We start from the raw sequence: 13,402 nt of genomic DNA, 5'->3' as shown, positions 1-13,402 counted from the left end.
TCATTTTTTTCCCCTGCACTGATATTTCTATCATTCCCAACTTCTCTGGGCCTTTATGTTGTCATCTATAACTTGTGATAATACAAGAAAGATCCACTTCATATGTTTATTGTGAAGATTAAGTGGGATTAAGTAGCAAAGCTTTTAGCAAGTATATGACAATTACATGCATTCAATAAATGTTGGTTATGATGATTTGGTTTTTAGTGCTTCCATGCCCAAACACTAAAGGACAAATCTTCAGGGTTGAAATGCTCTCCACCAGGGAAGACTCAATGACTGAAACCTTTCAGAGATTCTGAGTATATAGAAAATCAACTGGAGTATCCCTTGGGAATAAGATCAAAAGCCTTAAGGAATGGGCGCCTGGGTGGCCCATTCTATGTCCCTAAAGCTCTCATCCATTTAATTCTACTCCATTAGGTCACACAGAGTAAGTAAGAAGAAAGGTAGTAAACTAAAACAAAACAAAAAAAGACCTTTCCCCTAAAATTTTCCATGCACCATAATGATATTTTATATGTAATCTCAGCCATTTCTTATTTTAGCTGATACTCCTTCAGAAAACTAAGAGCAATTCATATGGTTATCATAGAGCAATCTCTTCTCTGAATAAAAGATCTTGAGTTACCTCTAAAATATTCTAAAAGAAAAGATAGTTAAAAGAACTCCAAAATAAAAAAAAAATATTATGGCTCTCTTTAGATCACAATAATCATCATCTGAAAGCTCTCCACTTGCTTTTTGGTTTTGTGTTTTCTTGTGTGTGGGTTTTTTTGTTTTTTTTTTTTAATTTTAATTCATTTAAGTGTGACACCCAAAAATGACCATTGTCCTGAAGAGGAAAATGCATTATTTGCCATTGTTTGAAAACTTCCTTCAGTTCCTTCTCCCACTCCTTCTAAAGTCCTGAGCTCTACTTACAAGAAGGCCTCACACATGGAGCAGGTGTTGCCATGCATTTTCCCATCCGGGCCCTTGATGGGGTCATTCTCTCGAGTGCAGAGAAGCTGGCCATTCTTCCTTAATTTGCGGTAGTCACTGCATAATTCCTGTGAAATTGAGGAAGGAAGTTTGAGGTTTTGAACACAGGTTGGGTCAGACTGGAAAAATAGCTGAAGTTTAGACTTTTTTCTTAAGTGGGGATCAGTAATTGGCTTATTTTAGAATAGTTCTTAACTGGGAAGACATGACTATTTTTAAATGATAAAAGTTGCACAACCTCAACCTAGAAATAGTCACATATGCACATGGGTATGTGCTCACATATAAACAAACTGTACAAATATTTCCTACAGTTTCAGGGGATTTAGGAGTTTCCTGAATGCCATCTATGGACCCCAGGGCCACATGCCTCTGACTTTTGGAGAAGTTCCCCTCACCTCAAAGGGAGCTATGTTCTCAGATTCTCTCTTATTTCTTGACTCACTTTCCTTCTTTTTCTTTTCTTCTTCCTCTGTTTGGCTAAAAAAGAATGATTAAAAAGGAGATCAGTAAGGATCATAGAATGTCCAGGTTGAAAGTGACCTCAAAAATAATTTAATTATGACAGTTAATACTTATTAAATTCTGGGGTGCCTGGTTGGCTCAGTCAGTTAAACATCTGCCTTCAGCTCAGTTCATGATCCTAGGGTCCTGGGATCGAGCCCTACATTGGGCTCCCTGCTCCCTCTCCCTCTGCTCCTCACCACCTTCCTCCCCTGCTTGTGCTCACTCTCTCTCTTTAAAAAAACAAAAAAACAAAAAAACCCCCAAAAAACCCACCTTAACTAAATTCTTACTATGTGCCTGACCTGGGGCTTATTCCATGAAATCTTCCCAACTGCATGTTACAAAACTACTATTATAACCCCATTTACAAATGAGAAAACTGACAGAATGGATCACTTTCCCAAGGACACAGAACTAACAAATGTACACTACAGATTTAAATCCTAATCCAGAGGAAGTTTTTTGATCTTCCACTACTCATGACTTCTAATACTCAGTATGTCTGATTACTGTCCAGTTTTGCTCTAATCCGCTAGTAATTCTCTACCTTGTATCATCCTTGAAACCCCACATAGGTCATTCTACCCTTGAAGTCCTCAGACTGTTAGGAAGTTGCTCCTGGCATTGAGCCAGACCCCTTCCAGAGCTTTCACTCATTGTTTCCACTTTCATCCACAGAGACAACCAGGAACTAGTATTGATAAAACAAAAGCTACTTGGATATCTCAAGACCATGACTCCTCCTTCGCTAAATGTACCAAGCCTTACATGGTTTTCATCCTAAACGTGCTTTTGCTTTCCTGCTGAAGTGGTCCTCTCATAATGGAACACAGAAATGAAGCAGAAAGTTAATCTGAACTCACTGCTCACATTTTCTAGAATCCCTTCCATAACAACAACAACTGTCTAGTAGAAGAGAGAGACGGTGAACATAGAGTCACACATATCAATCTACCCCTACTAACTGTGTTTTGTGCTACGAAGCAAAGTGCTGATCACCATGAAGGAGAAAGTGTGGGGTTAGGGACGTAGAGTAGGCTTTGCCACAGCTGTTCAACCTGTGTCCACGAGACACATGGGAGGGGTTCACTCCACCAGATACTCATCATTCCTATTCCAAGTCATTCCCCCAGGTCCTGTGTATGAACTAATGTACCGTTTTGCATATTTATATGTTTGCTTTGTGATGTGTTGTGTGATTTCAGGTGACTTCACAGCCCTCTCTGCAAGGGTAAGATCCTTGTTTTACATCCTGTACACTTCCACAGGAACTCAACCAGTGATTGATAAGCAAGAATGATTCTTTGGAGTTCGTTAGGAGTAATGTCACCATGATGGCAACATAGGTGGTTCCTAACTTCCCTTCCCCTCACCAGAACAACCAACCTCTAGTCATGACATGACTGAGAGAATCCTAGAACACGGGGACGAGGCTGAAGTACCCACGGCGCCTCAGAGACCAAGCCAGACTGCATGAGAAGGGTAAGAGAAGCAGCTACTTGTGGACCTCACTGCCCCTCTCTCAGGACAGAGCAGGAATTATTCTTGGATAATTATGACATTGTGCAAAAATGCCATTGACAAGAATTAAACACAACTTAAGAAATAAAATATAACAAAGTTAAAATTAAAAAAATACAAAATGAAGCAGAAAGGACAAAACGCTCCCTCATTTCCCCAGGTGCAGCGCTACTCACAAGAACACCTCACACATGGAGCAGGTGTTGCCATACATTTTCCCATCGGGGCCCTGGATGGGGTCGTTCTCTCGCGTGCGGGGGAGTTTTCCATTCCTCACAAGCTTGAGGTATTCACTGCACAGCTCCTGCCAGGATAGAGAAAGCAAGCTAGGGATACATTTTGTTCCTATTCCAGGCAGAAGATTGGAACATCAACATTGGCAGAAACTAATGTTATGCTTCTTTGACACCAGGACTTTAGTTGTGTTTCTCTCAAATGTAAAATTTAATTCAACAAACAGAACTCACCATTTGCTAAGAGATGGGAACAAATAAGACATAATGGGATGTCACAATATAAGAAAAGAGGTGGACAAGTAAACTCCACTATAATCTAAACACACTGAAATAAGGGCAGGGGAGCCTGGGTGGCTCAGTCGATTAAGGGTGTGCCTTCAGCTCAGGTCATGGTCCCAGGGTTCTGGGATGGAGCCCCAGGTTAGGCTCCCGGCTCAGTGGGAAGCCTGCTTCTCCCTCTCCCTCTGCCCCTCCGCCTGCTCATGCTCTCTCTCCCGTGCTCTCCCTCTCTCTCACAAATAAACAAAATCTTAAAAAAATTTTTGGAGGAATAAAATAAGTGCAAACATACAGGTACAAGAAAATCTGAGAACATAGAGGTTGGGACCATGAGATCTGACTGTGAAAACCAGGGAAGATGTCACATAACAAGAATAATTTGAGTGAGACTGAAGAGTAAACAGCACTTTCATGGATAAGAAGGGGATTGGGGAATATGCATACGAGACCATTAAGTTGGGAAATAAAGTAGGAAACCACACGGGCATATAGCAGAACATAAATTTCTGAATGAAGGTAAGCCAAATAAGAAGGGAGATAAGGAGATTGAATTATATCCTATAGTTTATGATGAGCCATTTGTGGCTTTTAAGCAGAACGGTATTGCGATCTGATTAATATTGTGAAGCTTTACTCTAGCTCTGTTAGGGAGCATAGTTGGATAACGGAAAGAATAGAACCTAGCGGGAAAAGTAGTAGACTTTCATCTTCTAAACAATAAGCAGTAACAACTTATAGAAGGCTATGGAAACAAATATTGTAACATTTCAGAGCTAAAAAGCAGGCTTTCTGTGTGCAGAATGAAGGTATTTTTATCCCAATTCAAATGTGAAATTTCAAAGATTCATATGTAGAAAATATATGGGAATATAAGGGAAGTGGTTTGCAAAAGCTAACACAGTCTGTAAGTGATGAAACCAGTGCTAGAACCCAGTTTTTTCAGACTTCAAATAATTTTTACTCCACAGGGTTAGTCTTGGAAGCAGCAAGCATTGATCAAGTTCCCATAGGATTCATCTCAGTGTCATCTCCAGATTAAAGGGTTAGAATTTCCTGGCAATTTTTTTACTGGAAAATATTCCACCCTTTAGACTCTGAAACATGTTCAAGTTAGAATGCCAAGTAGGACTCAATGGGTGGATTCCACTCACTCCACATAAGGGTGTTTTTTCAGATTCTCTTTTATTTCTTGCTTCTGCTTCAGCCTTTTTCTTTTCTTTAGCTTCTGCTTGGCTAAATGAGAGAAAAAAAATGAGAAGAATCCATTGGACCAAGTATAGGCAATTATTTGTCCACATTCTTGCATTGCTAATCTGTCCTCCCTCCTTAGAAAGAGCAATTTTGTCCTTTTATCACTACATACCGATGAGAAGCAACAAAACAGCCTCCAGTATGGTAAGATACCATAACTTCTTTATACTTTTTGCTTAACATTGAAAGAAAGACAGTGATTGTGGATCTGGAAAGCTTGCTTTCTATAAAATACCTTTCTTGCCTGTGATCAGAAAAGAAATACCATCAATGTCCATCAAGGAGATATCAAAACTAGTACCCTTGTAACGTTATACCTGGAGACTGAAAGTGGCCTTTACAAAGCACACTGACTGGTTCCCTTGTCTGAGGCAGAGAGGGCTTTGGCTATGCTTTTAGGACAGGACTACAATTAACCAAGGTCCCTTCTCTCAAGTCTATAGTCTATCACATCATGGACACCCTAGCTTTATTAATTCACCTTAAATGTATTGCTTACTCATGGCTGTGTTATCTAAAGACAAAATAGAGTGCAGGTGGAAAAAGGCCAATAATTTCCATACATTGATAAACCAAATGAGCCTATATTTGCTTTGCACAATAGAATTGCATGGTATGTATGGTTAACTGATGCTATTTCAACCACACAAGGCTATCAATCAAAACAAAAGACCATAGATTCAAAATGTAAATCAACTACTTAATCTGAGTTCAATCAAATAAACTGGGAGTAGTTCCAAATTTTGAAAGCAAACTGTCAATTCTAACTTATTGAGAAATGTCACATTATATAAAGTAATATTTAATTTTGTAAGCGTTCATGATTATTTGATGGGCAACATTAACTCTAATAATCAATATCTGCATTAAGTGCTTACTTTGGGCCCTAACCTCTTTGGAAGATGAGATGCCTATAAACTTGTACCACAGGTTCATATATGAAGCTTCAGCAGTATGGACAATGTGATATTTGCACAAGCTCAAGGCTGTCAGGATGTTCCAGTGGTAAGAGAATGAGTGTCAAGGAAGCAGACATATTGGAGTAAATAGCTCTAGGTCCTTCTGCCAGCTCTCTTGCTAACATTCTCAATGTAAGTATTCAACTTACTCAACTCCCTTCCCTATTTTGAGCCCCAGTTTCCCCACTTATGGAAGTAGCTAGTTCTATTAGACTCTCTGTAAGGTCCTTTCTCTTTGGCATTCTTTAGACACTCTGACATTCCATACTCACTAGAAGGCTTGACACATGGAACACAAGTTTCCATGCATTTTCCCATCTGGACCACGAACAGGGTCATTTTCTCTGGTACAGAAAAGTATTCCATTCTTTGCACGATCCTGATATTCACTGCAGAGTTTCTAAATAATGAAAATGAGACAGTTTAGATATAGTTATCTATTCTGTTTATTCATTTTATTTTTTAAAAGATTTTATTTATTTATTTGAGAGAGACAGAGAGAGTACGAGAGTGAGTTGGGAGGGGAAGAGCAGAGGGAGAGAGAGAGAATCTCAAGCAGACTCCATGCTGAGTGTGGGGCCCAACGCAGGGCTCGATCTCACGACCCTGAGATCAGGACCTGAGCCAAAATCAAGAGTCGGATGCTTAACCAACTGAGTCACCCACGGCGCCCTCTGTTTATACATTTTAGATGCTGTTAATTAAAGATATCAAAGAAAAGGAACTAAGGATAAAAAATAAAACTTATAGGATTTAGGATCATCCCAAAATTTTGTGATATTTCTCTCCATGTAATAGTTACCCATTTAAGTATGCAGCAAATGTATTAAGGGGATATGACTATAAATGTGATTTAGCTCTTTTATCACTCAAGTGGACAGGATAAGGAATTGCAATATAAAAAGCTGAGAGATATGACACAGGTCTGAGTTAAATTTGTACAAGCACAAAGGGAAGAATGATTTATGGAAGTACAGAGAAGAGTTTATAGCTGAGGTCTCTATCTTTAGGATGTGTCCAGGTAAACAATATGGCAAAAAGGTCCTCCAGGAGGAATTACAACTTATATGCAAAGACAGAGGGACATAAAAGACCATGTTATCTTGAGATCATCTATTATTGTCAGGAAGAATTAGCTGGATAAAGAGAGGAAGGTTTGGGAAAGGGTCAAAAAGGAGACCTTGAAGATTAAGTCAAAACTAGATCACTGAACCTAGAAGGGAATTTGGACTTTATTCTTAGGAAATTGGAAAATGATAAATATTTATAGAAGAGAAGAACATAAGCAAATCTGTTTTAGAAAGACCACCCAGCCAGCCAGATATGTGGGGATTTGAGTGACTGGAGACTGAAGTTTGAGAAACTATAGGAGAAAATAAGGAAAGGAAGGGAGGGAGGAAGAAAGGAAGGGTGGAGGGAAGGAAGGAAAGAGAACAAGGAGGACAAAGAGGAAGGAATAAAACCGGAAATGAAAGATAAAAGGATTGTTTTGATTTCAGAAATAAAATTAAAGGATTGAAGAGAAGACATCAGTTGAAAGTGAGGCTTAGACATTACGATGGAATTACATGAAGTCAGCTGCTTTATGAAACTGTGAACTACACACTACAGAAGGTGGGCGAACACTCACTGTTAAAAATAAGTTACATAGGAGTGAAATGGTCCAAATAGCCTCTAGGATACCCTCAAATGTTGGCTTTTCCTAAGGCCACTGAGTCATGGAAATATTTCCCACTCAAACAGTGTGGAAGATGAATTGAATCTTGAGGACTGAGAAAGCTGTTGGCGAGAAGCACAGAGGCCAGGCAGGATGCTAACGCATCAACACAAAGGAAATCTATGAGAAGTATGAGCTAAGTTGGTAGCAGGAGAAAAAAAAAAAAACACAAATGACTAGTTAAGAGATGTGTGGAAAGTAGAATGTGGTACGATTTTAAAGGGAGAGTATTAAAATGATACATAGAAGACCTCCAAAACAGCTACCACACATATTAAACTTTGAATTCAGATGATGCTTTGATATATTACCTTTGTTTAGGAACTGTTCTACTAATATGACTTGATTAATTTTCTCCAAGTAGCGCTAAAAATTGTAATGTTGTAATTATTCTTCTAAATCTTATGAAATAGTAACTATAAACTGCTTTCCAGAAAATCCATCAGTAATGAAGGAAAAACGAACCAATATCGAAAAAGCATTGTAGAGTAAAATGCACACACATCCCACAAAAGTCATAACTAAATTGATCAAACTAATCATCACCTCAATTTCTCTCTTAACTTTGACTTTTTCTTCAGTCTTCCTTAGGTTTTCATGTGCTTTATTTTTTTCTTCTGAAAAACGCTGTTTGCTGGAGAAAAAAAACCCAAAAATGAATACATGAATACAGATGCTTCAAATCCTCATGTTATAAAATAGTCATTTAGGGGGCTCCTGGGTGGCCCAGTCGGTAAGCGTCTGCCTTCAGCTCAGGTCATGATCCTAGGGTCCTGGGATCGAGCCCCACGTGGGGCTCCCTTCTCTGCCTAGCAGGGAGTCAGCTTCTCCCTTTCCCTCTGCCCCTCCCCCTCTGCTTGTGCTTTCTCTCTCACTCTCTCTTTCAAATAAATAAATAAAATCTTTAAAAAAATAAGTCATTTAGGTGCAGGTGGAAAAACAGCTATGTGTTTATGAGTTCTAGAACAAACATTTTCCAATCATCTTAAGGCTCCTCATTAGATGGAAATCTTCACTCTTTCTCCAAAGAATCCCTTTTATTTTGCCTTCATGTATAACATTTCCTTCCACAGCAATGACTGTTTTTGTCATCTTGCCTTCTTTTAAATCTTCTCAGCTTAAATTCTGCCTTCTTTAAGAAGACAGTCCAGACCTCAAAGTGGAAATGAACTGTATATCCGTCATTGTATTTTCATAGCTGAATATTCTCTTACGGGAGAGTTCTTACTCTGTCTTGCAACGTGTTTGTGTGTGTGTGTGTCCATGGCTTTTTTCTGCTATTTAACTTTAAGCTTCTTGAGAGCAGGGATCTTCATTCATACATTCATTCAACATTTGGCTAGTAACTATTCTTTGTCAAGCGCTGGCCTGGTGCTATATATATAAGACAGACACATACACTGTGTTCTTGGAACTTAGAACCCAGTCAACAAATAGTCATAGCAATAATTACCAGCTGTGCTGATTGCTATGAAATAAAATTATTAAGAGTTATAAAGACTGATTTCAATTAAGAATTTCAGGAGGTCTTATCCAAAGAAGGGTAATCTTGAAATGTGATCCACAGAAGAAGAGACACTAGCTGGCCAAGATTGAGACAAACTGGCAGCAGGACAGCATAAAGGGGAGAGCTTCAAGAGTTCAAGGATCGGAAAGAGTGACAAGACCTGGTCTGAGACATCTTCGTAAATGCTGTAATTTACATGTTGTGGGATTTGTGCTTCCCCCCCAGGTCAGATGCCCGAGGTGAAAAGATAAAGTTAATCCAAGTCACGTATAAACATGAAGTTTTTGTGGGAGACAACATCTGTTTTGTCACAATGGGATAATTACTGAAGGAAACAGTCTAAGTCTTGATACTTGCTTTTACCCTCATTCTGTATTATGACTATCTTGTAAAAAGGATTACAAAGGTGGTGGGAGGAAATATTAAGAAGTATTTTGTAATCCAGTCCTCTAACTGGAAAATAGAATCCATTTGTACTCAGAAACAGACATACATCATTAGGATCTACTTACTAGGTGATATCATGGTTTGTAGAGGACAGAAAACTGCTCAAAAATTTTCAACAACAAAGCAGCACCTCAACATTATTCTTACCATTCCCATCAATCTCCACTTTACCTGTCCCATACCTCCAAAGAACCCACACCTGTACTCACAAAATTTCAGCACACAGGGCACATTTGTTGCCATGCATCCTGCCATCAGGGCCACGAATTGGGTCACTCTCCCGTGTACAATAAAGTCTTCCATTCCTCACTTGGGTTTCATATTCTTTACAAAAATCCTGCAAAAAGGTAAGTAATTACATTTAGCACTTCTCTACTCTTTAACATAGAAAATACATATCATGGATTTATAGCCAAAGAATATCAGGTCTAGAAGGTGTTGGTAAACATATAACATATTAATGAGGATTAATGAGAAATAGTAATTATGTTATGAAATTACTACATACCTGTATCTACTATGTGGTATATTTATTAAAAGATAAAAGAGCGGTGGGGCACCTGGGTGGCTTAGTCAGTTAAGTGGCCAACTCCTGGTTTGGCTCTGGTCATGATCTCAGGGTCTTGAGATCAAGTCCCCTTTGGGGGGAGGTCTGCACTCAGCGGGGAGTCTGCTTCTCTCTCTCTCTCTCCCCCTCCCCCCACTTGCACACGCACTCTCTCTCTAAAATAAATAAATAAATCTTTAAAAAAAGGTAAAAGAGCCTTATAAAAAATAAGGCTGAGCAAATATCTCATAAAACTAGATAGCTCTTATTAACTTTCAAGTCTATGAAAAAAAGATTGCAAAAAATAAAAGATCTTTCAACGAATTCCAAGATAGACATAACAAAATGCAGCTGCCAGGACAAAAGAAAAAAATTGCCAACAAGCAGACTAGAGAATCTGTAAGATGAGATGCTTAAACACTATTTAATATGGATCAAATCAAGAACAATCTGGTTTGGTTTGCAAGGAAAATGAATAAGGTGGCATCCATTGTCCTCTCTGTGACTCTGTGGCCTTTACTGTTGTTCACTTTTATGTGCTCTGCCTCATTTATGGATGTCCATTTCTAATATAGTAGGTGGAAAGCACAGAGAATGAATCTAATTTTCCTTCACTCCCCACTGGAGATAGGTAAAACGCCAAGACTAAAATTTCAATTTCAATTTCAAAGGCTGTGACTTCCCCAAATAACCCAAGAAAGGTTTGTATCCAGATTTCCCAATGCTTTGGTTTAGTACTTTCGGATTTTTCTCTGTTTGGAAAATTCTACTATCTGAAGTGAAGACTAAACTTCATATTTATAGCTATATTTATATCTCTATCTACCCCAAATTACTGTAAATTTAGGAAACTCTATGTCAATAAACATGTTTGGTAATGGCATATATTACTGCATAACTTACAAAACACAACCTACAAAAAAATGCTTCTCTGAGCCTTTTTCAACAGTGTGACCTTCATCTTCCATTTCAGCCAAGAAAACATGAGCATAAAGAGTATGGTTTGAAGTGGGAAGACCTGAGCAGCTAGACTATGCTTCTAACTCCCTGGGAGATCACAGCAAACACCCATTACCGTAGACACCTCTATCTTACCAACTACACAATTAAGTTTTTGGAATAATGCTCTTTAGGGCCTTTTCTAGATGTAATATTCTCAATGTTTAAAATGTAACTCATATTTCATTAGGACACTTTAAAAAAGAATCCTAATTGACTCCTAATAAGAAGGCATTTGTTTTTGGAGGAGCAGTGGGTATGCTCCAAACTTCCTGGTTGTAACAATCCAGGAATAAAGACACGGAAGCCAATCCCCTGATAATCATAGCATGGTAGGAAAATTACTGTTCAGTGGTTCCCATAAAAGAAACAATGATAATTTCAGTTTATAAGTTGTGATTCATCTGAGGAGATTCTGAAGAAATGCTTTTGTGAGCAACCCACTGACGGGTTAATTATGGGGCAGATATTGAGCCATCACCATAAAGCAGTCGCATTCAACACAGTCACGTCCAGTGACCCCGCCAAAACAATGACCCCAGCCACAGAGGAAAAGAGGGAAAAATAAACAAGACCTGATGATAGATAATGGAAAAGAACTGTCCATGTTTATGGAGTAATAAAATGCTCAATATTACAAGATGACCCAAAGGTTTTGACTGAAATTTAACAACCAAAAGAACTGCTTTTCAAATCTCAGTTAGTATTGAACAAATTACTGAGAACATGTTCCTTCATTGAAACTCTGTTGAACACCCTATTTAGGGTGGGAAATGTGCTTGATTGGATAGCATCATGAAGTAGAAGTTTAGTCCTTGACTACCAAAAACTAGACTTGTGTCTATCCTTAGGAAAACATATGCCCATCATCCACAAAAATAGTATGCTTGTTGTGCTGTCTCTCCCAATTGGATGGGGCCCCCCAAATGTAGGGCGTCCGGATGGAGTGGGGGCTGGTGGCATGAGTAGTGAAAGAATTCACCCAAGGCAGAACAAAAGAGATAAAAGTTTGTTGGATACACTGCAAAAAAGGCCGGGAAGGATAGCAAAGTAAAGATTGTCTGCCACGAGGCAGTGGGCGAAGGCTGTATTTAAAGGGGGAAGGAGAGGAGGTCTGGGAATGTATGGAATTTTTCTTTTTTGGTACCTATGTCTGGGTGTAAGTAGCCCATTGGTTAGTTAGGGCTGATGGATATTTTGAGGTGGTCGCTTGATGGGCCTGTTTGTATTCAGCCAGTGAATACTGTATTCAGTATTCACTGTGGGCCCTTTTGCCTTGATCAAGTTTCCATTGTTCAAGCCTGTTTCCTTAAAAGAGGCCTTGACACTGTATTAGTACTACAGGGTATAGGGTGTGGAATCACATTCCAACAAGAAGGTAAAAATGAGGTCCTTTATCCAACCTCCTTAATTCGGGACAAAGAAATTGAGGCCCAGAGAGAAGAGATGACTTGGTCAGTTTCACACAGCCAGAGCATAACAAAACTATGGGTAAAACTAAGTTGTTCTGACTTCTCAACAAAAAGCTAGTCATTTAGCAAAGTAACGGCTATCACTTAGAATGAAAGTAGGGTTTAATAACCTTGGTGATTTAGGGAATCCAAGCTGTATGACCTACAATGTTTATTCAATTACTAAAAGGAACAATTTTTCATACTAAACAAATCGTATAATAATTTGAAAAAACTTAATTTTAAGGGTACTTTAAAAACCACCACGTCAATATTTGTTTGATACCTTTCTTTAAACAGAAGCTAGACCTTTATAAATGCAGGCCTCATTGTAATAACCATAACAAATAACTCCAGTTTGTATCAATGAGATGATACATAAAATGCACCAGTGGATACACTGTTTAAAAGACTCTATAGAATTATTTTATAGTTATTCCTGTCTAATTTATATTATGTTGTATTAAAAAAAATTTATTCAAAGCAAAATTAATCTAAGCCAGAGAGAAGTCTGGTGGAAACGAAGCAGAATTTAATTTGCATATTTTCTGACTGATATTCTTTCTTTCCCTTTTTCTTAAAAATAGCATATTTTGAACTTTAGGTGGGAAATGCAATTTTAATCTAATGATTAATATACTTGAAATAGTCAACTTGGGGAAGTTTGAAATTAAGGGAAACAATTTATTGTAAAAATTAAGGACAATGACATTGACTTACCTCAAAGATTCAAGCTTAACTTTGTTAATACTTTGGCCACAAGATCAAATTATGTTGGTGAGGAATTTACCTTTTCGGCACTTCGTCGAATTCTGGTTTCACCTTCTCTTTTGGTGTTTTCTTGAGCTTCTTTTAAGCTGTTAAGAGAACAGTTGGTCAGTTTATGGCTCAATCATATTTTCAGTGTCCAGTCTGTGCTAGGCACTTTCATATCCTTGGCCATAGCTTGTTAAACCGATCCACTTAACATGAGACAAGCTTTTCCCCGTCTCAAATT

General features: G+C 38.4%; 1 protein-coding gene and 1 long non-coding RNA gene across 4 annotated transcripts in view; one reads left to right on the top strand and one right to left on the bottom strand.

Moving 5' to 3' along the window:
- Positions 1–13,402, bottom strand: part of SPINK5 (serine peptidase inhibitor Kazal type 5) — a 74,833-nt gene that overhangs the window by 33,686 nt on the left and 27,745 nt on the right. For all 3 annotated transcript variants that reach the window (XM_045894866.2, XM_045894849.2, XM_064596127.1), the window contains 8 exons: positions 13,196–13,262; positions 9,618–9,745; positions 8,001–8,088; positions 6,010–6,137; positions 4,679–4,760; positions 3,189–3,316; positions 1,383–1,464; positions 925–1,052 (listed from right to left, as the gene is read on the bottom strand). In XM_045894866.2, the coding sequence (XP_045750822.1) occupies positions 925–1,052; positions 1,383–1,464; positions 3,189–3,316; positions 4,679–4,760; positions 6,010–6,137; positions 8,001–8,088; positions 9,618–9,745; positions 13,196–13,262 (831 nt within the window). The remainder of the gene's footprint in view (positions 1–924; positions 1,053–1,382; positions 1,465–3,188; positions 3,317–4,678; positions 4,761–6,009; positions 6,138–8,000; positions 8,089–9,617; positions 9,746–13,195; positions 13,263–13,402) is intronic.
- LOC129046349 (uncharacterized) overlaps positions 1–13,402 on the top strand; it is a 36,151-nt gene that overhangs the window by 19,426 nt on the left and 3,323 nt on the right. The window contains exon 2 of the long non-coding RNA XR_008507473.2: positions 2,697–2,973. This is a non-coding gene — a long non-coding RNA (uncharacterized LOC129046349). The remainder of the gene's footprint in view (positions 1–2,696; positions 2,974–13,402) is intronic.

The sequence above is a fragment of the Mirounga angustirostris genome, unplaced genomic scaffold, assembly GCF_029215605.1.
Source record: "Mirounga angustirostris isolate CCGP_5_RB_7025 unplaced genomic scaffold, mMirAng1.0.hap1 SCAF_7, whole genome shotgun sequence".
Taxonomy (NCBI): Eukaryota; Metazoa; Chordata; class Mammalia; order Carnivora; family Phocidae; genus Mirounga; species Mirounga angustirostris.
The sequence above is the reverse complement of the archived record's forward strand: the minus strand, read 5'-3'. Positions and strand labels throughout refer to the sequence as shown.